Below are 25,377 nucleotides of genomic sequence, written 5' to 3' on the forward strand. Positions count from 1 at the left end.
ACTGTATAAAGGGTCGCGGCATTAAGAAGGTTGAGACCACTGATCTAAACTCTGCTAACAAACATGTCAGTTCTCTCCAAGCCTTAGATGAGACGGTAGGCTGCACCTTAACATTTCTAGGTCCTTCATCTCTTTTTAAAACAATTGTAACACTCCCAACAACCTAGTAACATTCCTTTGTGACTAAACCAAATACTGGTAAGTCATTTACTTCCAGGTCTTTCAATGTATATGAGTTCCCATACTATTGGCAAGTACTACTCACTATATTACTTGTTAATGTTACCTTAGATATATATACCATGTCTTGAATTAGACCATAAATTAATTTAAAATTAGAAGACACATGTCTTAATTGCTTTTCATATCCCACCATAATCCACTTTTAGACTCAAAACACAATTTTAAAAAATCTTTGAATATTTTGTCATTTGACTTTAGAACTTAAAATAATTAGCTTAAAATAATCTTTAGAGCTCTTAATATAATAATAGTAATACAAGTGGACATGATATGTCATTTTGCTTTTCAAGACTACCATGGTTAAAAACCAATAATTCCCATAATAAAAGACAAAACTCAACAGTCTCATTCAAATGTATGCTTTTTTATGCTAGTTTTCTGTATAATTCTATTCACACTTAACTGAAATTACAAAGAATGTTGTATAGTTTTTACTTTGTTATGATGTCTATGAATTATCATTTTCATGTTAGTTCCTACAAAATGCTGTTGAGTTGACCATGTATTTAAACAAATACTTACATACACCCTCAGAAGTTTCCATGTAAAATACACCCTCCTTGAACCATGACTGAGGTACTTCCCTGACATATGTCACAGTATCTAATTTATTACAAATTGACTTCACATTTATCAGCATTTATCACATTAGTAGGGTGAACTGATCCATGCCAGTGTACCAAAGATGTTTTAACTGGAGCCCTCTAGAAAAAATGCTAATAGCAATAACAGCTACATGTATTACATGCTATGTCCCAGCCAGATTAAAGTCTTACAACAACTCAGTAAGGAAGATACTGTCTCCATCTTCCAGATATAAAATTAGAAGGTCAGAGAATTTAAATTTCTTGCTGAAGGCTTTGGGCTTATTTTTTTTCCATTCAACATATTTACTTTTAATGACTGTACTACCAGCACCACTATCCCACTTCACTGCCTGAACTTTGAGTTATTTGAGCAAGTACATTGAGTATATTGTCTTAAGTGTACATGATGTGGGATAGGCAAGGTTCTCTCTATAGAAGACAACAATGGAATACAGAGGTGGGCAAAAGTAGGCTTATAGTTGCAATACAAATAAATAATACAATAATTGGTACAAGAATAAACTCTGTGTTTCGCGTACTTGCAACTGTAAACCTACTTTTGTCCACCCATGTATATCCTCTGTAGTGATATTTCTTTAAATGTGCATCAATGATATTCCAGACATCACCTGCAAAAAGTTGGCTTATTTAACTTTTTGCAGATAAGGCATTGTAATAAGTAACATTGAAAATCTCTACCAGGTTCTAGAAAACACTGAGTCACAACCAGGAAAGATGAATCAGTACAGTACAAACTCCACTTGAACATCATCTCTGTACTACCTACTCCTTCCCAATCTACACACATATTTTTGCAGATTCAACCAACAGTGGCTAAAAAATTTTCTTAATCCCAGAAAGTCCCAAAAAGCAAAACTTGAATTTAGCACTGGGCTGAATCCACACGAGAAAGTGATGTGTAGGCACAGCCTGCTGTAACCCACATGTAAATATAGGTTATATGCAAATACTACATCATCTATATATATAAAAGCCTAAGTGACCATCGAAACCGAACGGATGACTGAACAGGCTGTGTGGGGCGACCAGGCCGGCAGGGGGGATCAGTGAGGGGCGACCAAACGACCAAGCAGCAGGCTGTGTGGGGCGACCAGGCCCACAGGGGGGTCGGTGAAGGGCGACCAGGCCCGCAGAGGGGTCAGTGAGGGGTGACCAAATGACCGAGCAGCAGGCTGCGTGGGGTGACCAGGCCAGCGGGAGGGGCAGTTAGGGGCGATCAGGCAGGCAGGCAGGTGAGCAGTTAGGAGCCAGTGGTCCCAGATTGTGAGAGGGATGTCCGACTGCCGGTTTAGGCCTGATCCCCAGGATCGGGCCTAAACCGGCAATCGGACATCCCCTGAGGGGTCCCGGATTGGAGAGAGTGCAAGCTGGGCTAAGGGGAACCCCCCCCCCAGTGCACTAATTTTGTGCACTGGGACTCTAGTTTTATATAAGGGACTTGAGCATTGTCAGATTTTTGTATCTTCAGGGTTCCTGGAACCATTCCCCCATGCATATTGAGGGATGACTACGTATTTCATATTAGCTTTGAGGAAGTTTAAATGATAGATTGGAGTCAAGATTTTCCTGTAAAAATATTATCTCCTCCTCAGTACTAAGAGTTTACTTTCCATGTAAATTGACTCATATATGCACATATGGAAGAATAGGTCCTTTTTTATTTTTTAGAGCTACAATAATAAATTAAATATATTCAAGTACAATTAAATTTTATTGAATAAAAATAATTTATACTTGAATAAAAATAAATATAGGTAATCATCTTTTATTATAGTTCATTCAATACCTCAAGTTCTTTGCAATGTAGGGAGTTTAAATGGTAGGGCACATTCCTATCTAATAGAATTTTAAATATATATTTGCTGGTTTTAAAAAAAATTTCAATTAAATAATAGTGTAGTACATATTTACAATAGCCAAGATATGGAAGCAACCCAAGTGCCCATCAATAAATATTGGATTAAAAATTTTTGATATATATATATATATATATATATATATATATATATATATATAAAATGGGATATTAGTCAGCCATAAAAAATCATGGAATCACATATTTGTGAAAGCATGGATGGACCTAGAGGGTATTATGCTAAGTAAAGTAAGTAAGAAGGAGAAATATAAAAACCATATGATTTCATGTATATATGGAATCTAAACAGCAAAAGAAACAAATAAAATAGAAACAAACTCATAGATACAGAGAACAGACTGATGGTTGCCAGGGGGATGGGAGTTGGGGGCTATGCAGAAAAGGTGAAGGGATTAAGAAATACAAATTGGCAGTTACAAAACAGTTACGGGGATGTCAAGTACAGCACAGGGAATACAGTCAACAATATTGTAATAACTATGTATGGTGCCAGGTGGGGACTTGAAATATCAAGGACACCACTTTGTAAAGTAGATGATTGTCTAACCATTATGTTGTAATGTTGAAATCTAAATAGCCAAGAAGAGTTTGCTAAATAGTATCATCAATTAAAATAGCTTTCTAAAGACCAGTTATTGGTGTTCTTATACTTGAAATTCTGGTGTTCAAAATACTAAAGTACTTTTTTTAAAAAAGAAAAAAAAAGCTTTCCTTCTTATTTTTCATAAATCTTCTGAGTTCATTTATAAATTAGTAAAGGTTATTTCTTAACAACTTTGAGTAAAACCTTCTGGGTTTTTCTTCATAGCTGGATATGTCCAGTGGCGTATTTTTAAAATGTCACAGTTGCCACTGGAGAGCTACTGAAAGCCTCAAATGTTTCCTGCCACAGATTTTTAAATCTCAGGAGATTGTGTAACACTGCAGAACACACTGGAGAATGAAAGCTCTCTGGAGGGGCAATTACCTCGACTCTTCTCAATGTTAGAGGTATTGAATATGGTCAATAATGTAAAAGCATTCACCTATGGTTCTGAATCCTTGGATACAGCAAAAGAAAAGGATTCAAAATGATGCTGGCATTTCCAAAAATGGTACATTTTGTACCATCATAATGAACTATATCATTTCTCCTTCCCTTCCCTCCCCTCTCCTTCCCTCCTCTTTCCTCCTCTCTCTCTCTCTCTCTCTCTCTCTCTCTCTCTCTCTCTCTCTCTCTCTCCCTCCCTCCCTCCCTCCCTTCCTTTCTCTTCCACTTGGGAGCAGAGTCTATGAATCTTTTTTTAAATTATATATATATTATTTATTTCAGAGAGGAAGGGAGAGGGAGAGAGAGATAGAAATATAAATGATGAGAAAGAATCAATGATGAAAGAGATTGATCAGCTGACTGAGAATGTGCAGAAGCAGTTGACCTCCTGGTTCATAGGTCAATGCTCAGCCACTGAACCATGCCGGCTGGGCTGTGCGTCTTTACCTGTTTTCTATATGCTTCAACATGACAGTCATTTGGTAAATGCTTAATTAAACATAACTTGAAGAGCACATTGTAAATTTTAATCAACTTTTGCTTTCCCATTTTACCTAGGTCCTCTTCTTACACATTAAGTGACAGATATTTCAATCCAGACTGTATTTGTCCTGAAGCATCTAAACAACCCAACTGTAGGAATTCAGCCTTTTGTCATAAGGAGCAAGTATTGAGTCTCCACTATTTGAGCCAAATGGGTGGAATGGAGGTAGATATTTGAGTGAGAGACAGGAAAACATCATAGCTATCAGCTATGGGGAAGGAGAATGCTCATGAAACCATTAATTCAGGACATATTCTTGTTCCTGCCAAAAATAAGAGATGTCAATAAATGCAAGGACATTTAGGCAATGCCTGAAAGTATTCTGAATGAGCCTTATTTCAGAAAGATTTTACTCAATATATCAGCATAGCATGAGTCGTTGTAAAATATTGCATTGTATGTATCACACACAATCTCAAAAAAAAAACTTTAAATATGATCCTTTGTAGAGAAGGAACAGATAAACAAAAGTAAAAACCACCAACTGGAACCGATCTCTTCTCGCTCTCATGTATCTCTGATTTCAATCAGCCATGACACTATCAGTCTTACACGTTCACATGAGAGAAGTCTGCTGCCTGCTCTTGATCACCATTGTCACTCTCTTGGCTATTCTGTAGCTCTTACTGCTTCTCATATGAATGAACTCAACAGTTAAACATATGGTTTCTATGTTCCCATGTTAGACTCCATTCCTCTCCCTCCTCATTTTCACCCTTCATTTTGCCAAGAGTTTCAACTTTACAGAATGAAAATCTAATTAGTGTCACACACATGTGTGCCCATAACAAAATGTTAAGATGACTCATTCAAGATTCTGGGTAAAATACTAAGTCCTTAGCTTTATATACAGGACTCCTCATGACTTGGCCACTTTGTGACTATTTCTTTAGTGTTCGCTGCTATCATATCTCACCTTCAGTCAGTCCTTCTGGACTCCTTGAAGTGCAAGCAAAAACTCCATGCCTTTGCGGGCATCCTTCTAACTGGAATGTTCCTCCTACTTCTTCCCCTTCCTGGCTCTCCTTTCATCCCTCAAAAAACAGCTTTTTCTGATGTTCTGCCTATAACCTCCCCAAATGCCCTGTATTACATTCTGTCATCACACCTATCATGATGTGATGTGCATTGCTCCAGAACTAGAAAGCTGAGCTTTAAGCCTAGCGTGGGCTGGTTAAGAATTAGCCAAAGCATCCATTGAGAACTATGCCTGTACTAACAGTGGTGACCTTGAAAGCGCCTGGAACAGTACTGTACATTTTGCTTTAAAGAAAAGCAAAACCTTAGGCATAGAATATAATCACAAAAGTGTTATGTATTTGGAAGTCAAAACTTCCATTCTCAATTGTTGACAAGAAGTTACTGATTTCGACCATTATGACATTTCAAAACCATGCTGAAGACGTGCAATGATAGGCAGCACACTGTAGAGGCTAACTAAATATTTGTTGAGTGAATAAGTGAATAAAATGAGCAGAGTAAGATGAAACCCCCAAGAAGCCTCAGAAATCACAAGGATAAGGAATGCTTTAATAGGCTGGATGAATAATCACCCAACTCAGTGAAAAGTAATTGTATGAAATCAAATACTTCCAGGGAATGAAACATTACTTCACCAAACATGCTTAGAATAGACTTAGCTAGTATTTCTTTCTTTCTTAGGTATAATTCTCTCAATCATCAATGCCAATTGAAAAATAAGCAGAGTCCCAAAGTCTGCAACTACAGAGTTCATTTAACTGGGAACATATTCATCTACTGCAATTCATTGGGATAAATGTCCAAACTATCAACTCACAGTCAGTGAAAACCATAAAAACTCATATCAACTCTAGTAATACTATTGGTCATTTATTGATTTTTGAAGGAAACGAGAGGAAACACATAGGTTACCAAATAAATCAGAATGGTATTACATCAGAAATCTAGATTGAAGTAGATTGTGTATCATAGTCTGATTTTTATTAGAGTTACTTTAAGGCATATTTTTTTATCTTCCTCATTTTGTTTTGATCCCTGAATGGCAGGGATTAATAATTTTATCCACTACCCTGAACAAGAAATCCACATAGAGCTGTTTTAGAGATTGAATGGCCGGAAGCTCCATTAGGGAAATAAGCAGAACCCTAAAATGTTAACTGGGTAGACAGATAGGGACTTCCTCTATTCCATCTCTTGCTCATAGAAGAATGTGTAGCTTAAGAAATGTCTGTTAAACATAAAGAATAAAAGCTGATCACAACTCTCGCTTCAAGCTACTGGGCTGAAAACTCTACATTCAGTTCAGGGCATCAATTGTATTTTTTAATAAAGATAGTCTCATTCTAAAAGATGCATTAAATTTCAATTCTAGCATTAGCCATTTTCTTGTAGTATTTCACCTGGTATTGTACCTAGCATATGAAATGTGTGATTAAATACATTTATTTTCACCAATATCCAATTAGTTCCAAGCAAACAGTTATAAAGCTGTGAAAGTATACATTGTGAAAAATTGCCTTAAGCAAAGAATCACAGAAGTCCACCTAAAAAATGTATTATTCAAATGAAGGAGAAATTCATTTTAGAACCAATTTATCAATGCCCTACAAAATCACTTTCCTGTAATAATTTTTACTTGTGTAATCAGGAAGATAGGAAGAAGACAAGAAAGCAGCTCATCAATATTGTTATATCAAAGTAAATATTATTAAAATGATAATCTCATTGCTTTGTTTGATAGAGCAGATATTTAAAGGTGAAGCGTATTGCTTGTGTGTAAAAAAGGAGGAAATATTAAGAGCCCCGGGCATAACTATAAAGAGAGCTGGGCTAGATGAATAGGGGTCAACAGTCAAAGAAAGAGTAAGGCACAAAGTGCCCTGAATGTCTCTGATATTTTCTCTTTTAAATAAGGGATCAGGATTAATAAGGAAACCCATTTAAAGGCATATCAGATATTTCCAGAGAATCATCTACTCTCCGGGACTCAACTTTACTAATGGAAACAGAGTTCTCATTCAAAATTGTAAATCTCAAGTGTTTTCTTTTTCATTGTGATCTTCATAAAATATAGGTTGCTTTCCCTGATTAGGAATGAAAGTATTGAGCAATACTAGTCTGTTTTCTTGAGAAAGTATAAAAAAAATTTAAAGGAAGACAAAACTCTAAGGTCCCAGAAGGAAATCAAAATCGAAGGGAGGAGTGATATAGCAGCTAAGAGGTTCTTCCCATAAATAGTGACCCCCGCCTTCTGGAGAAGACATTAGGCTCCCGGTTACAACCAAAACCTGCATTTGCCCATCCGAGGCCACAGGACTGGAGCTCCTGAGAAGGACACATGTAGGGATGATTGATGCTTCTGCTAAAGGCTGTAGAGACGAGACGGCTGTGTGTATAACTGACAAGACCAATTGATGAGTGAGCGGGTTTCCTAGAGGGTGACAGATGCACTTCTGAGATCTGTCAAACGTGGCAATCTCTACCTACCACCTGTGATTCATGTTTGAACATGTGATGCTGCTAGAGGAGACACGGAACCATCTTTAAGTGTTATAAATTCTTGAGCAGAAAAGGGAAGGGTGTAAGACAGCGACGGCTTTAAATATCTCCTTCCAAAATAAATTTATATTTTTGCCAAAGTGGGACAGAGACATTGAACACTTCATGACATTGACATTTGTAAGTGGTTTAAGATACTCTGATCTCAGAGAATGAAAGACTCTTAAGACGCCATATACAACTAGAAGCAGATATTGGTAGACTAAGAGAATTTACAAATAAATCAATGAACAACCAATTAGTTCAAAAGAGAGGAATGTTTAAATAAGAGCACATCCACTTGACAGGTTACTCTGAGCCATTAAAAGAGACAAATACAAAGACTATTTAAGCCACAAGGGAAATGCAGTGGAGAGGATGGGGAAATAAGCATAAAGAAATGACTGGGTGTGAACAGATGCTGTGTTAAGATTGAGTGAAATAATGTATGGCAAACATCTGTCCCAATTCCCGATATGAGGAGGGCATTCTACAAATTTAAAATTAGGCAACTTTTAAATTGAATTTAAAGAAGTCTTTAGAATGATGATTGCTTGTTTTGTTTGTGGTTTGTCTGTTTGTTTGTAGACTACTCATAGAAGGTATCACAGAAAGAAAGAGAATCCGTGTGCTCTGAGATCTACAGATTGAAGTAAAGAAGTGAGAGAGAAAACAGGTTGCAAAATTAACTTTGGGAAAGGGACATGAGAGACACACAGAGCAAACTGCAACACAACCAGGTCCTGGCAGCATAAAGGAGAAAGTAATTTGGAAGAGGATAAAATAATATTTATGATAACTGCTGTGGGAGTGTAGGTGATCAATAAAGAGGTGATTTTAATAAAGGGCAGTAAATTATCATCCTGTGTATCTCTAAGACTTGTTGGAAGGAGAATTCAGCATAGAATAATGCACGCAAAGGAAATGACTTGCTTTAAAGATAAAACTGTTGGGAAATCATGGGAAGGCATTTTCTTTTTGTATCATTAAGATGCACACCTTAAAGGGATCTCTGAAACTCTCAGGTAGAGGCAGCTAGAGAGCCCCAGATAAAGACAAAAGGAAATAAAGAGAAGGGACAGAGTAGTGGTCCCACCTCATGGCAACCAGGCCTTGGGAGCCAATGGATGAAAACACACCGCAGGGGATCCCAGCAACCCCACCAAAGAGAAATTCAACTGGAAGACAACTTATCTCACTTGATAAGTTTCAATCAGTAAGAGCAATATCTCTGCTCTTAAATTTTCAAAAATTCTTCCAAATGCTAAGAGAAAAGTCACTTTAATCAGGCAATTGTAACAGGGAGAACACCAGTGATGGACTGAATTGTGTCCCCCACAAATTCATATATTGAAGCCTTGACCTCTAATATTACTATATCTGGAGACAGGGCCTTTCAGGAGAACATTAAGAGTCAATGAGATCATAAGGCTGGGGCCCTAATTGTGAAGAGACACCACAGATCTCTCTCTAACTGATCACAGACACAGAGGAAAGGTCATGCCAGAAATCACCCCTGAGGGCACCCTGATCTTTGACTTCCAATCTCCAGAACTTTGAGAAAATATGCTATGGCTGTTTAGCCACCCAGTATGTGTTATTTTATCATGGCAGCCCTAGTAGACAAATACGAGGGAGGGTAGCCCGGAACATGGAGAGGGAAAGAAACAATACTGTCAATGAATAAAGTTTTGCCTTGCGGAGGGAAGAAACAATACTGTCAGAGGGCCTTGGTCAGGCGTATTGCAATCTCGCAGAAAGAAGTTGGGTTTTCTTTGTAATATGAGCTGTTTCAGCCCCTTAGACTCTGTTCATGGAACTGTTGACCCCAAGAAGGAATTTGAATTGAGTGGCTAGGTCTTTGGGTACCAAGGCACAAGGGGGCTCAGAGCACATTCAAAGGGGAATATTTTATGGTTACATTCACTCAGACGAGTAAGGAAGAGCTTGTTGCTAAAATGCAAGGGACAGACTCCTTGGAATAAAGCAGCACTTACCTTAGAATTTATCAGACCAGAGAGGGGACCCTGAGAACAGGCATGTGTGGCTTCTAATACTCAGGGGAGATGCTTTTAAAGGCTTCTGCAGGAAGTGAGTGTATTGTATTTCAAAATGCAAGGAATTTGGCCTTACTTAACCTTGGCCCAAGCCTCAGCTCCATTCTTCCTTACTCAGTGGCTTTGGAAGGACCTCCTAATTTTCAATTTCCTATTTGTAAAACAGGGATATCAATGCCTGCCTCACAGGCCTGCGAGGTACACTCCATCACCTTAGAGTCCACAAAGCCCAATGCAAAAGGAGCATTTGTCATTATTAATGATGTATGTCAACATGTGTGGAAAGCTATGAACTATATAATCACAAAGGTATACAATAGGAAGACAAAACAGGAGAGGAATCTAAAAAAGTGATAAAGTTCTACAGAAAAATCATTTAAAAAGAACATGTGTGCAATTAAAGAGGAAAATAAAAGTACAGAACTCATTAGTGCTTGTAAAAATTGCTAAAGGCAATGAAAAAAGTTTTGTGTACAATTGTAGGCAAAAGAAGAGTAAGAAAGCTGCAGGAACACTTTCTGAAGTTAATGATGTAGTTGGACGTTGTGGGTTAATGTTGAGCTGATTAAAATTAATGATGAAGCAAAAAGGAAAACTAAGTTTAATTTTCTTATATTCTCTGTAAAGGAAAAGGGTCTTCAAGTGGGAAAATGTAAAATAAAGGCCAACATGAAGGAACTGAAGTCCAAGAGCGATGAAGAAATTTACATTTTTTTCCCAGCAGGTGGACAGAACTTTGCAATACAACTTTCCAAACTGAAGGAAATGCCCTGGGAGGTGCCCCAAGACGGAGAGGCACAGGATGGCCCGGAAGGAGGAAGATGCCCTTCCAACTTTACACTCTTCATGTACTGTTCCTCTGTCCATCGAGAATCCTCTGGCCAAAGGATTTGATACAGTGGCCTATCAAATTACATTGCCTATAAATAAAAAGGGGGTGGGGAGGGGAAGAGAGATAGCAAGAAACAGTAAGAGTAAGTTGGCCATGATAATATGTATCCTAATGGATTATGATAGACCGGAATGAAATATGAAACCTAAGTAAATGAAATGTAATAAGGTAAGTACAAAGCCAAATAAAGTTTAAAAAACAGCAAAATTAATGGTCTTCTAAATCAAAATGACTTGTTTATCATTACACTAACCCACAACACTTCAATGTAACTCTAGCCTGCTTCCATTCACCGTGTGTGTGTGTGTGTGTGTGTGTGTATGTGTATGTGTATGTGTGTGCGTGCTTCAACTGGAAAAAAACAACTGTCTATCAGTGTGTTCATTCCACCCTGACTGAATAGCCTCTCCACTCCAGGCACTGTGCTAGGTGTTGCAGATGCAGAAATGATTAAGATAATACCTTTGCCTTTCAAAGATGTCACAGTTTTGTAAGAGAGACATTTTTCAATCAGTTTTTACTCTATGTTAGGGCAGGAACAGGTGAACACTCGAGGTGCTATGGAATTTTTGCTAAGTGCATGGTGAGAGTTGAGGTGGTTTGACCAAATTAGACTCCATAGAGAAAGGAGGTGATACTAGCCTTGTACAGAAGTTTTCCAGGGGGATTCAGAAATAAGTGATTGGAGGCGATGAAGGCAAAGGAAACAGCAGATGTAAAGGCCACGTGACAGAGGCCAGAGGACATGGGGTCAGGGCAGGATTGAGAAAGTGACAAAGCAATGAAGACAGACACACACGGGAAGATCAGCAAATATAAAGGAGGAAGGTAGTTTGCTGTGCTAACAAGTCTCAACTTAATGCTGAAAACACCTAACAATTAAATATCTGCACAGCAAGACTTGCTTTCTTTTTGGATAAAAACCTTAAAATGGATTGTATCGATGCATTACAGAAAACTTACCTAAAAATATGATAACATGTATAATATTTAAAACTATTCTATGATATGGAACTGGAGGAATAGGAATCCCAGGAAGGAGTGCGGGAGGAAGGGGACAGCTGCCTCTCCAGTTGTACCGGCCAAATCAATCCTGGCAATCACCGAGATGACAGATGCCACAGCCAGACCATCCTCACATCCAGGCAAATGAAAGAGGAAAATGATCACGGAAGGCTCAATTTTGCTAACTCAGAAAAACAGAGCCCTGCCAGCATCTTCTCTGGAGAATGGCTCAGTGATTAATGATACTACATACATTCTCTTCATGCTAATCTATTCCATGTTGCAATTACAGAGAGGCTGAGAAAGACCATTCCACAGGCAAGCGTGCAGCCCGGCTTTCAAGGAATGAATGCGGCCACACCAGCGAACAGCTCAGGTCTATATGTCAAGCACAGCAAACTGTTGTGATCATCAGTTTATTCTGAGTACTTACAATTCTACACCACCTTTTTATTAGCCTACATTTTTTCATTTCTCTGGTAGATGTTTGCCTATGAAATATTTTATCATGTTCCATCTTGTGAATTTTGTGATTAGGTCCTGTAGGATGCCACAATTTTAAGGAACCGATATGTTATCTTCACTGTTTGCCCTTTGCTTTCTTAAATGGATTTGAGTTCTTTTCCCAAATTATCTCCCTCTTTTGTTTGTTTTAGGAAAAGTTACACGTGTTATGATAGTTGAGGTTGTGTTATGACATTTTACAGGCACGTGAAGTTTTCTTCACAGGATTATAATACAGACTCTACGTTAATGTACAACAGCTCAAATAAGCACAGAAATCATATACACAGTGGAACAAAAGAGCCTAATTGAGCAGCTTCATAACCTTGCACAGAATTCCCTCACCACCACTTTAGATAGAATTGCTTTTATTTTAGCAATGTTCTTTTAATTAAGTCCCAAACATCTAAAACATGGCAAATGTAAATATGTATTATAAATCCTTAATTATGAGGATCGCTAAGCATCCATGCAACTTCCTGCCCCGGAGATAGATTCTTTTTGTTTAACGTCAGCCAAAATTCCCAGCTAAACGTGAATGATGGGAACAATGTTAAACTTTGTTTATAATGCCCTTCTCTTGGTACCAGTATCACTTTATGGCATTGTCTCCAAGAGTTGAATTATGCTTCAATTTATCTAGTGGGTTTAAAGCCAAAATCTCTCCTGCAATTTTCTGCTGTCACTGCCATGTTCAGAAACACTAGCACCCTGGGAATGAATAGAAGTTGAGGTGAGTGTTGAGGACCCTGAGGTCTTCATGTCATACCCTAGAAAATAAAGTACTTTGAGATCAAAAAGGGCAACCTGTCCCTCTCCCCTCTGTTGAGAATGAGTTTAAACTAGATCCCAAAAGGCCTCTTGCTGTGTTAAAATCCCATATTCTGTGTTAAAACCATACTGAAGACTATTCTGATATGGTAGCAAATAAGAAACAATCATATTCTATATTCCAACAAATTATATATTATTTGGACTATAGAATGTTATTATATTATTCCAAATATCATTTATAATGTGCCACATAGGTGCAACTGTTTTCCATTTCTCTACCATTATGGATTATTCCCCAATTCCTACCCACAAAATCTTTCAGTATATGCATACCACACATGAGCTCACACATACACACATACACACACACACGCACACACACACACACACAATGACAATGACAATTTAATCTCAGCAACTCATTTCCCTTACAGATTATTTTCAATTTAGTTCCTTCCTTTTGCTTGGTTATCTGCTCATCAATATATTTTAAAAGACAAACATATTAATAACTTGGAAAGCTAAAGACAAGTCTTGAATATCTAAACATATATTCCCTCTTTTGGAGCAAAGCTATTAGCCCAGAGGGAATTTTAATTTCCTCCGATTTTTCAAAAAAAAAAATCTCTCCCTTGGGTCTGGTACAGCTAAGGCAATCCCTTTTTATTGACAGGAAAACCTGGGACTCTCAGTTGGAGGCCATGGGTTCAAATGTCTGTTCTATGTCATCCAAGCATCTACCCACTCCAATCCCGAGGAGAGTTTATCAGTTTCCTCATTCAGAGGACACTGAAAAATATCTCTGTACAGCCTGGCTGGCGTGGTTCAGTGGTTGAACGTCAACCTTTGAACCAGGAAATCACCATTCAATTCCCGGTCATGGCACAAGGCCAGCTTGCAGACTCAATCCCCAGTGGGGGTGTGCAGGAGGCAGCCAATCAATGATTCTCTCTCACTGTTGATGTTTCTATCTCTCTCTCTCCTTGTCCCTTCCTCCCTCTGAAATCAATAAAAATCTATTTAAAAATATCTCTGTATAGGTTATAACTGCAGAGTATGTCAAGTAATTACAGGATATAGTTTGTCTAAAAACTACACAATAAATGTAATTGAGGAAGGCAGGTGAATTTATATATTTACATGCTGTTTCTAAACTAATATCAGCCTATGACCTCACTTGTAAGTACCATAATTGCCAGTGGGAAAGAAGTGGTTATAGATACAAATATGTCTTTTACAATCGAAAAGTACATAATATCTTATTGTAGAGCACTGCTAAGTAATGAGAGGTACTTAATAAAAAAAAAGTAATTAGAGCTTTAGGCCAACTGATACATATCATACCATTTTTCCCTTTGTGATTTAAAAACCTTAGAGGTAAATTTCATCACTTCTCTATTAAATACTTATGGCATTAAAAATTTTATAGTTACTAATTTTAAACTACTTAAGATGTCAAATGTTTTCAGGCTTCACTCACTTTTCCAATTATTACATTGGAATGACTCATTAACTGTAACATAAACAGGCTCATTTTTACCTCCTGTTATGCTATTTCTCCAGTTTTATTAGCAGAGCACCACTTTTCCGTGAAGCGTGATGGAAATTCAATGGGAGAAAAACATTACACATACTCTTCCTCTTCCAAATACCCATTTTCCTCAGGAGAACTGAAGCAATAATGATCATTTGTAATGGATTTTGCATGTGCATTCTTTTCTATTACATAATACCATAGTTTCAGGTACCATGTATGTGAATACCTTGGCAAAAGACATTTTGGGGGGAAATTTTATCCTTCAAAAGTCAACTGGAAATTGAAAATATCTTCACTTGTGCAGTATCATCTCAGATTTGGTCCTTACCAACAGAGTCCCCAGGACCCTGAAGAGCAATCAGCACTGAGAAGGGTCTAAATTCCTAGATTATAAATAAGGAACAATAATTCTACTGGAAAAATATATATATACATATATACATATACATATATGTACATATGTATATGTGTGTGTATATATAAATACTTATGGCATTAAAAATCTGCCGAAACCGGTTTGGCTCAGTGGATAGAGCGTCGGCCTGCAGACTGAAAGGTCCCAGGTTCGATTCCGGTCAAGGGCATGTACCTGGGTTGCAGGCACATCCCCAGTAGGAGATGTGCAGGAGGCAGCTAATCGATGTTTCTCTCTCATCGATGTTTCTAACTCTCTATCTCTCTCCCTTCCTCTCTGTAAAAAATCAATAAAATATATTTAAAAAAAAAAAATTTATGATTACTAATTTTAAACTACTTAAGATGTCAAATGTTTTCGTTTGTGTGTGTGTGTGTATACACACACACACACACACACACACACACACACACACACACACACACTAGAGGCCCGGTGCACGAAATTCACGCACGGGTAGTGATCCCTAGGCCTGGCCAGCGATCGAAGCGCGAGCGTCCGGTGTGGAAGGGCAGGTCCCAGCTGACCTCTGGGCCCTGAGCAGCACCTGGGCCCCCGGACCCCCTCACGCCCCCCTCCGCCTGAGTCACTGCACCAGAGTCCCCATGTGGATATGCAGTGAGCGCAGCCCAACGCCACAGGCCGGGTGCAGCGTGGGCCTCTGGGCCACCCAGTGGTGCCACACGGAAGCCGGGCGGGCAGCCCACTTTGTCCCAGCTGGCCTCGCAGACCAGCTCCTGCATGAACCCACGGGGAGCCCAACCAGCCCCTGAAGTCTAGGCCCTGCAGTCCAGGCGGCTGTGGCCCAGCTCACCCAGAAGAGGCCACGTGAGTGCGGGGCGGGCTCCTTGTGGGCGCCCGGCACCTGAGCGTGGGAGCTTCCCTGGTGTGCAAGCCCTGGCATCTTGGGGGAAGGTAGCAGGGGGGAGTGAGAACGAGCTTAGCAGATACCCTGCATTCTCACCGCACCTCTGATCCTGTCACCCCTGCCCCCAGGTTGCCGGCAAGAGGCCGCTGCCTCCCACCCAGGCGCCACAGAAGGTTGGTCACTGCCACCCACCCCCAGTTCCCTGTCCCAGCCCAGGGCCCAGCCCCGATCTGGCAATCAGGGCCTGCCAGCCGCTGGTCACCATCTGTAGGGCAATAGGTCAGGGCTGCGCCCCCGCCTGGCTCCCTCAGTGCCTAGGAGCTGGGTGGCGGCCCTGCCCCCGCTGCTGCCGCCGCTGGTCGCCGTCTGTGGGGTGCCGATCAGGCCCCCCGCTAGCACCCGCCTTGGCCTGGTGCCACCCACTCACCTGCTCCACCATCCAGCTGGGGTCCTGCTCTTGTTGGAGCCCATAGGGACCAACAGCACCTTCACTGCTGCCCACTGCCAGCACCAGGTCGCCAACACCCGCCATGTTCTGCACTGCCCCCTGGTGGTCAGTGCACATTATAGCGAGCGGTTGAACTCCCAGTAGAGGGGACAATTTGCATATTAGGCTTTTATTATATAGTATATGCAGACAATTACAGCCTTAGAACTCATTGAAAAAATATTTAAATGTTGGAATCTCAGACATAAAAATTTCCCCAAAAAATAACTAAGAAAATAACCCGATGGTCAATGACATCTTTGTTATTTAGAAATGCAATTTATTGTAACTTAGAGTTATGAGTAAATTATATTCTTTCTCAAAAAATTTTAAAGCATTTTAAAGAAACTCAAAGCCTTCAAATTACAATATCAATCTTTAGGGTAAATTGTTTCATTTAAGCACACTCAGTTAAGTGGGGCTTTTTGATGACTTTACTTTTCCTTTAAGTAGAACTTTTCAGTGATAGTCACAGTTCTACTAAAGCTTCATAATTTTTGTCTGCATTTACTTGGGCGCATTTATTTCTCTTTTTGAGATTTTTCTTTTTAAAGTAACCAAAATCAACTTATCTTTGCATTTGATGCTATAATTCAAGACCTGTTTTCAAAGATGTGTTCATTAAAGAGTATTTCTAAAAGTTTCTAACTGAATACCAATTACAGCAATTATTAATCTATGAGAATTCACCCCACTACCACCACCAACAACACAGATCATTTCACCTCATAAATGTGGTTAATTCATGAAGCATCTCCTATTTTAAGCACATATTCTCTGATGGATTCACCATTCCCTATTATACGAGTCAACTTGGAAAAATTGTAACGATTCTAGATAAATACTAAACAAATTATTGAGGTCACAATTTCTAAATCAATAAAAATGAAAAAATAAATAAGCTAAGCAATAACTGAAACACCAGGCCACTGGAAAAATCTGGTCAAAGCCTGCATTATTTTCACCAGAAATATTTACCTACCAATCTGAATATGCATATCTGGGATTTATGTAACAAATTGGAAAAATCCTTATTATTCTTTCTACTGTTTTCAGGGGCTAAGCCATTCTGTAAACTTCCAATCACTAAGGAGGAAAGCAAAAGATTTTTAGAAAGGATAGAGAAGGACTTCTTAGAGAACCTAACTACTTGGCAACCTAAAGGTCATAGGATGCAATATGAATGCCCAAATATTGATTTATCAACGGCAAAAAGGATTCAAATTCTAAATATAGTATCAAATTGTGAAAAATACGTATTTGTCAAGCAGGACTGATATTCTATTGTAAAAAAATTAGAACCATGTAACTTGAGTGTCACTATCTCTAATTGCCTATTCAGAGTGAACAGTCATGAACACCATCACAATTCTTGTTGACATTCAGAGTAAGTCACATTTCAGTGAACTCTATGAGACTGTCCTAGGTTGTCTTTGATTTGGAAATTGTTTATTAGAGATGAAACATTACAAACAGTATTATGAGAAATAAATTATTTTACCATACATCCATATATTTTGGTAAAAATAAGCTATAATGGAATTTCAATGAAAAAAATTTTAAATATTACATCCCACTATAGTTTTTAACTTAAACTTTTTTAAAACACTGTAGTAAAGGGTATAATGTAAATAAAATGAGGCCAATCATCAATTCTTGTAGATGAAAAATAAATAAAATTCCAAATAGACAAGGCATTTACATAAAAATTAATTATCTTGGCATGAGTATGTAAAAGGCACCTGCTCAATTATTATGAATTCTCAGTGGGCAATGCTTAAATGAAAATCTAGTTTTCAATTTTTTCTGGAAAGTTTGCCAATTTCAGAATTTTTAGGAAGCTATTACTCTAAAAGTCACAGGACAAGAAAACATTTCCAATGAGATCATCTTCCTCATACAATCGGTGATTCCAAATGTGAGTTTCTCATTAGTATGGAGTGGAATATTTTATACTCATGAAAATATAAAATAGCAACAGAATTCATAGTCAGAATATCTAAGATGCAATTACTTATACACTTTATTGAATTTCTTATACTAATGGGATTACTTGAGATTGAAAGTGCCCCTTTAGCAACCAAAATTGCTGAAACTTTACAAATAGTTATAAATTATTCATACTCACTGAAATAACAAGATTTCTGAACAATAAAGCCTTTATAAGGAAACTTATGAGGAAGATATTAACTGGAAGATTTCTTCTGTTATAGTTCCTGGCAACTCTAGTGATTACCTTCTGTACCAGAACTCTACAAGTATGTATTTGTGTGCTAGATAATTAAGACTAAAGTTCATCATAGCAGTATAATTTGTATACTGTCCATGCCTCAACATTATATTATATTGTGTATTATTTAAATCAAAAGTCAACAATTTTTTCCTACAAAGGGCCAGTTAGAAAATAATATTATATAGGTCCTTATGTAATAAGAGAGAAATCAATTTTAAGAAAATTTTATTGATAAATTTCAAAGCATAATAATAACTGAGTATGAATTTTTGCCATACATGTCTACTAATGAAAAGAATAGATGACTGAAATTTGAATTTTACATAATTCTTTTTTGCCACAAACAATTCTCCTTTTAATTTTTTCTAACATTTACAAATGTAAAAACCATTCTTAGCTCACAGTCTATATAAACCAAGCAGTGGGTCAGATTTGTCCCATGGACCATTTTTTACCAACCTTTGAGCTAAATATTACATTATCTTACAACTGATGTTCTATTAATTTGTTTTCACTCAAGAGTTAAATTAATTCAATCTTGATGTAGAGATTCACTCCCATTAAGGAATTATTTCTATGTGATACAAATTCCAAAATTAATTTTAGAAGACATTAAAATGTTTATTACTTAGCATAAGCACTAGATATGTGAAAGTCATGTTTGATCCCCATGTTAGCCATGAGCTGTAGCAACCACATAGCTAGAAGCTGTTCCTATTAAAATGATTGAGGATGCAGGCACTCAGGAGTGGTAAGAATGCACCCAAATCATGCTCTTCATGAAAATCACTATGGCTATTAGAAAAGTGAGTCAACAGGCATGCTCACCTTTATGTCTACAGCACAGCTACTTATGCATGCATCATATAATTATATTTTATCAGTACTTTACTGCTATATTCTAGTTCTTTCTTGCACTGGATAGGAATTTGGGGGAAGAGGAGGAAAGAAGCAGCTTCAGAAAGAATTACAAGTTTGCGTTTTAATAATTTGAGGATCTGTCCAGGTGCATTCCAGAGTCCACAGGAATGATCCTCTACTCAAGCAATCACCTTTATCTATTGCTGATTTTAACATATTCTTTAGTATTTCCTTCAGGGTAAAGGTATCAGGTATAGCCTTTATATCAGTTAGAGAAAAGAGAGAATGGAGGGAGAAATTAACTTCTAATTAAGTCATTCATAGGCTACTTGGTGAACAGTAAGGCTCCATATACCTCAGGCCAGAGAGCCTCCATTACATAATCTGTAAGACTAAAAATGAAAGCAAAACTACTAGTTACCTTACTACTTACAACTGTTCCTTCTTCTGTGGCAAGTCATCCCCACCCCCAACAACATCTTAATGGTCAGAAGGAAACTCTGGGTTCATAAGAACAATTATAAAATAAAGAGATGACTCCCTTCTCAGGGCACGTCTCTTAGTAGCAAGTGAAGACACCAACAGCCTGTGCAACTTCTCAAAGACCAAGCCCTTCTATAGGAATCTGACTCTCTATTTTCATGAAAGGGACCAAATAATAACAAACTCATCTTGACCAAACAAAGAGGAAAGACCTGGGGCTGGTTCACTACTTTCATAAAGTCAAGTAGGGCCCTAGTAGGCAAAGAATGTGGTCCGTTCAACATATTTTATCCTTTGACAGAAGAGGAGTAAGCAGAAACACCAAAAATTTAAGCATATGGGTTTGGTGGTTTAATATATTTGTATACATATGTACATAGGAACATAAAAAGGTTGGGGCAAGAGTAGGTTTACAGTTGTTTTCATGGACATTATTACAATAATTAATAAATAATAATTCAAGAATAAATTCTGTTTCGCATACTCACAACTGTAAACATACTTTTGCCCACCCCTGTACATATACATGAACGTGTATGTGTGTGTGTGTGTGTGTGTGTGTGTTTGTTTGCAGAGAATCCTTCTAATATAGTTTCTTATTGATTAATCAGATCAACTAACATTCATATTTAAGTGCATCTAATCTCTCGTTCACAGAGTCCTGTCCCATGAAAGCTGTCACATGCAGCCTTGGGCTCACTGGGAAAACAGACCTGCTCCTGGTGAACCTGATGTAAATAAAGGGCGAAGGCCTTTGTTATTCACCTGAAAGCCTGACCTTTCATTTTCTTTCTTTATATGCAGTTCTCTCTGCTTTAATATTGGTATTCAAGATTGATTCGTGTTTTAATATGATGCCTAGTTCAGAATGATTATTATTGAAGTTATTGTGTAACACTTTAAAAAATGCTATGCTGGTTGATGGTCACTTGTCCATACAATGAATCCCAATCTTGCTGGTAAACATGTATGTTTGTTCTTCCAAAAAGGATAAAACATATGAAGTACCATGGTAATAAGTAGACTTTCCTTCCTTTCAAAAAAAACTTACTAAATATTTTAAGATAAAATAAAAATTGGGAAACAATTTTTTATTTTTATACACTGCTGCAAATCACACTGCCAAAGTGATATTAAAAAGAAATTACTAAATGCAACTTTAATTATCTGAAGTCATTTAGTTGTATTTTTGACACTTTAAGAACTTCAACTCAACATATGGTAACCAAGAACTCCAACTTACATATTTAATACTCCTAACAATTTAAAATTTTATAGGTTCCTTAAGTTTATCAAATGTTTGGAAGAACATTAAAATACTTCCTGAACAAACCAAGGCTGGTAGAATACAGACCCAGGATTCAAATTTTAAGTGTCAGAGACAGACTCAGCCAAAGCTAAGCACCCATGAATATCTGCTCTCCTCAGACCTCAGCCACTCATCTTTCCTGTTCTAAGAAGACATATTTCAAAAGAAAGCTATTTAATGTTGATCTGCCTTTCACTAGACCTCAAGAAAACAAACAAATGTAAACAACTAGGAGACCAATCAATCACATCAATATGTTTTAAACCTAAATACGGGTGGTACATTGAAAAGACACGACTGCATCCAGGCCAGACTAAGGGAAGGGTGCTGCATTACATTGTAAGAGTGACCTCTAGTGCTTTCCTTTTTTGTTGAACTTCAGTAGTTGGAGGATGAATTATTTATGCCTTTTCTACAAAACTTTGTGTGTGCTTGTGTTGTTATTGTTCATTTGATTGATGCAATGTTTGTCACATGCCACCATTACAGCATTCCAAGATTTTGACTAGGTAGCAATATGCACATTTTACTAACTCATTGGATTCTTCTGACCCAAATTAAAACTGAATCTGAAACAGTGCAGCATCTGAGTGAAGTTCTCTTTCGTTCAGAATGGCAGATACACCGTGCCATTAAATGAGCTAACAGTAAATGCAAACACAACATCACAGTAGCCATGCAGTATAAATGAACATTTCACTTGTACCCAGTAAGGGTGTTTATAATGTTCTTCCCATATCAGAGCACTTTAGTGTACTCAAGGGATGTGCCATAGCAAATACCTTGTTACTACTGGCTTTATTTGTAACCATCCCAACCTAAACCTGGTTACACAGCAGCAAAATAAATCCCTGAACAGGCCCCATACTCCTTTCTTGAAAAGCAAATGAGCTTCCCCCTTTAAAATCCAGGAGAGATGAAAAGTTAGATTTTCAGAGCTTGTTTATCATTAATCAAAGAGGAAAAAATTCTTCCAGTTAGACATTTTTTAGCCAAATACAACTTTTAAAACTTTTTCTATCTCTAGTAAAAAGTGGATTTAATTTCTGCCAAATTATTGAGTAATATTTAAATTAGAAATATGATCTTTATAAATTTCCCTTGAATCGATTCAGAATCAGAGCATTCAATTGCAAATTTCTAAAGTCAAAAATTCAAGTCACTAAAGAATACTATTTTGGAAAAATCACCAGAACGTTTTTCCTTTAGCAAAATGCAGGATCAAGCCCCCTCTTCCAGGAGTGCTCGAGCCTCGTCCTTTCAGCTGTGAGGGCACAGCTCCTAATGTTGAGGTTCACCTCCACCAAGTCTGCTCCTGAATCCTGCAGTGCATTTCAGTTATGAGCCTGGCATCATTTTAAAGATGCAACCAGCAACCCGTCTGCCAAGCTGCAAACTTCAGAAATCTCAGCTAATGCAGCATAATGGAAAGTCTGCCAGTTGTTTTCTTGTTAGACATAATTCCAATAAAATTCAGTAATCCTAAGAAAGGAAGAAATGGAGACATTCGCAGGCTATTCCCTGGTTAAGATGCTAATTTAACGTTGTTACTAGAACTTGAGCTTTCTCAATGAATATTCAAAAACGACAGGATAAGGTTCTGCTCATAGACAAAAAGAGAAATGAGACTTTGCATATTTTGACCGGACCAAGAGGAAAGACAGGTGTAAACCCAGACATATTTGGAAAAGGTTTCAGTGATGCTTCATATAAAGCAATATGCTTTGCAGCAATTTCAGTTGCAAATAATGATCATAAAAACAACAGAATGAAAGTTGGAAGAGAGCCCCCTTGCAAGTTTAAATCATTTGCTGTGTACTTACAGGAATTCCCAGCTCTGACCCTGTTCCAGTTTTGAGTCGATGTCAGAAGTAGCATCGTGAGGACAGCTCCGGTGACTGACCCCATGCTCACATTTATCGGGCTCCCCCGAAAGATCCTGAGTGGCTCTCCCAGCGCTCCAGTCCTGTTCGCAGAACCTCTGCCAGTTCTGTCTTCAGCACCTCTGGGTCTCTCAGCCTCACTCCCTCCTTCCCTCCTTTCTCCAATCCTCTCTCTCTCTCTCTCTCTCTCTCTCTCTCTCTCTCTCTCACGCGCGCGGGTGAACACACACACCACAGCCCCGACTCCTCACTAAAAAGCACCCAGCGTCTTTCCTAACAAGCATCCACGCCGCCGAGGCCACGCCCACTCCTCGCAGCAGCGGTCCCACAAATTGACAGCAGCATCCCTCCTCCAAATTCACAGCGGCGCTCAGAGCTCCACCGCGCAGCGCTGCTGATGAAAGCTGGACCTGGAGGCGCGGCCTGCCGCTCCTGGGCTTCCTCGGGGCTCCCCCTCCCCTCTCCTCTATTCTCCAATAAGCCTTAACCCCTTTTTCCCCCTCTGGAGATGTGGGTGGGGGAAGGGGCGAGGCGGCAGAGCCTCCCGATTTTCTGGAGGTCTTGCCTTTGGCAGAGCCAGTCAACTTACTGAGCTAATTCCTGAATATCCGGGAGGGCATCCAGGTAAAATTGCGTTATGTTTCATAACAAAGGCATAAAATAAGACTGAAATAACTAGGCAGCGTTGGTACATTGTTGGTAAAACTGTCCTAAGGGAAAATACTTGCTGTTGTTTTTCTCTGTTTGTATAAAACTATCCTCTTTAGCGATGGTGCCAGGATTTTATTATGAAAATGCCTCACATGGAAACAGACATTCCTGTTTAGCAAAAATTTTAAATCATCTGATAATAGTCTGCAAGAAATTAACATTTCTTCTTTTAGTACATCAGGTGTACAAATCCACACATTAAATGCTGTGCATACATTTATTTTGATAAATGCATTAGGCTGTGAATTCTGTTGCATTCTACAATAAAATTCTTCAGTAACAATTCCCAGGAAACCCTAAATGAAAAATGATGGGATACTGAAGAAGGGAAACCACACACACATACACACATACTCACACCCAACCTAAACAATATACAGTTGTAAATCAAATGATTTAAAGGAGAAAAGTTGAATTCAAAAGAAAAAGAACTACAGAAAAATTACTCTTCTAATAGCTGATCCATAGCTACTGCTATTTCTTGAATAGAATATTAAAATATGTAAATAATGGAACTTATATCACATAATGATAAGTGTATCACATTGTGTCATGGGGAATAAATAATCTCTTTAAAATAAATGTCAAGATATTTAACCGAAAATGTACCAGATTTTGTAAGAATAGAAATACTAGAGTTCTCAAACACCTCTTGGTGATTACAAATGAGAAGAAACATAAGCCTTTGAGCAGCAGCAGCCTTGCTGTGGAATGAATGAAATAAGGGGAAATGACAAAAGCATCCTCCTGTATAACAAGTGTGTTTAGCTCTTCCCAACAAACAAAGCACAAGAGATATTTGTGCTTTTCTGATTTTACAGATGAATAAACAAGAGCAGAGAAAGTACTGACTTCAAGAGGTCGTAGAGTTAGTAAAGTGCTGAGAATTGGACTTTGTTTTTCTGACTCTGATTTTACTGCTCTCATACTAGGACTTACTGCCTCCAAGTCACAGAACACCTCCTCCCTGACCCGTTAGTGGGAGTGAAAACCTCAGGGCCTAGAAAAAAAACAGCAGGGGAAAAGAGGAGCCATTTTTTTAGTATTTACTCTGTAGTCCTAGGCCTACAACCCTGATTTTGCCTTTTTCAAACATAATATGTAACAGAAAAAAAAGATATAAATTGACAGTTTCTGTTAATTATTGAAGGGGGTTACATTTTATTGAACACATGCAATATGTCATTTGTTATCGAATCAAATTATGGTAATCCCTGAGGGAAATGTCATTGTGCCTATCTAACAGAAAAGAGACTAAACCTCAGTGAAGTTAAGAATGATGTTAAAGTGCTTCAGTGAGTACAAGAGAGCAAGCTGGGCTTGGCATCCTGGTTTACAAAGCTCTAAAATCATTACTTAAATTGACTCCACACTGGGCAACAGGGTCTCGGGCTCTCTGGGACAAAAAAAAAAAAAAAAGTTGTCCTATTAAAAAGTTATATTTAATTTTTCCCATAGAACAAATTAGAGAAAAAATTAAAAGGATCAGTACACATATCAAAAATGAAAAATAACTGAACCTTTCATGCCAATAATAA

General features: G+C 38.1%; 1 protein-coding gene across 6 annotated transcripts in view; it reads right to left on the reverse strand.

Moving 5' to 3' along the window:
* CNTNAP4 (contactin associated protein like 4) overlaps window positions 1-23,508 on the reverse strand; it is a 236,167-nt gene extending 212,659 nt beyond the window's left edge. For 5 of the 6 annotated variants that reach the window (XM_023752540.1, XM_023752542.1, XM_023752543.1 and 2 more), the window contains exon 1: window positions 23,069-23,153. In XM_023752540.1, the coding sequence (XP_023608308.1) occupies window positions 23,069-23,153 (85 nt within the window). Of the gene's footprint in view, window positions 1-23,068 lie in introns of all 6 variants that reach the window. The other variant, XM_006087061.3, reaches the window with a different exon arrangement.
* Window positions 23,509-25,377: the final 1,869 nt, after the last annotated feature.

This window comes from Myotis lucifugus, unplaced genomic scaffold (genome assembly GCF_000147115.1).
Source record: "Myotis lucifugus unplaced genomic scaffold, Myoluc2.0 scaffold_35, whole genome shotgun sequence".
In the NCBI taxonomy this organism is placed as follows: domain Eukaryota; kingdom Metazoa; phylum Chordata; class Mammalia; order Chiroptera; family Vespertilionidae; genus Myotis; species Myotis lucifugus.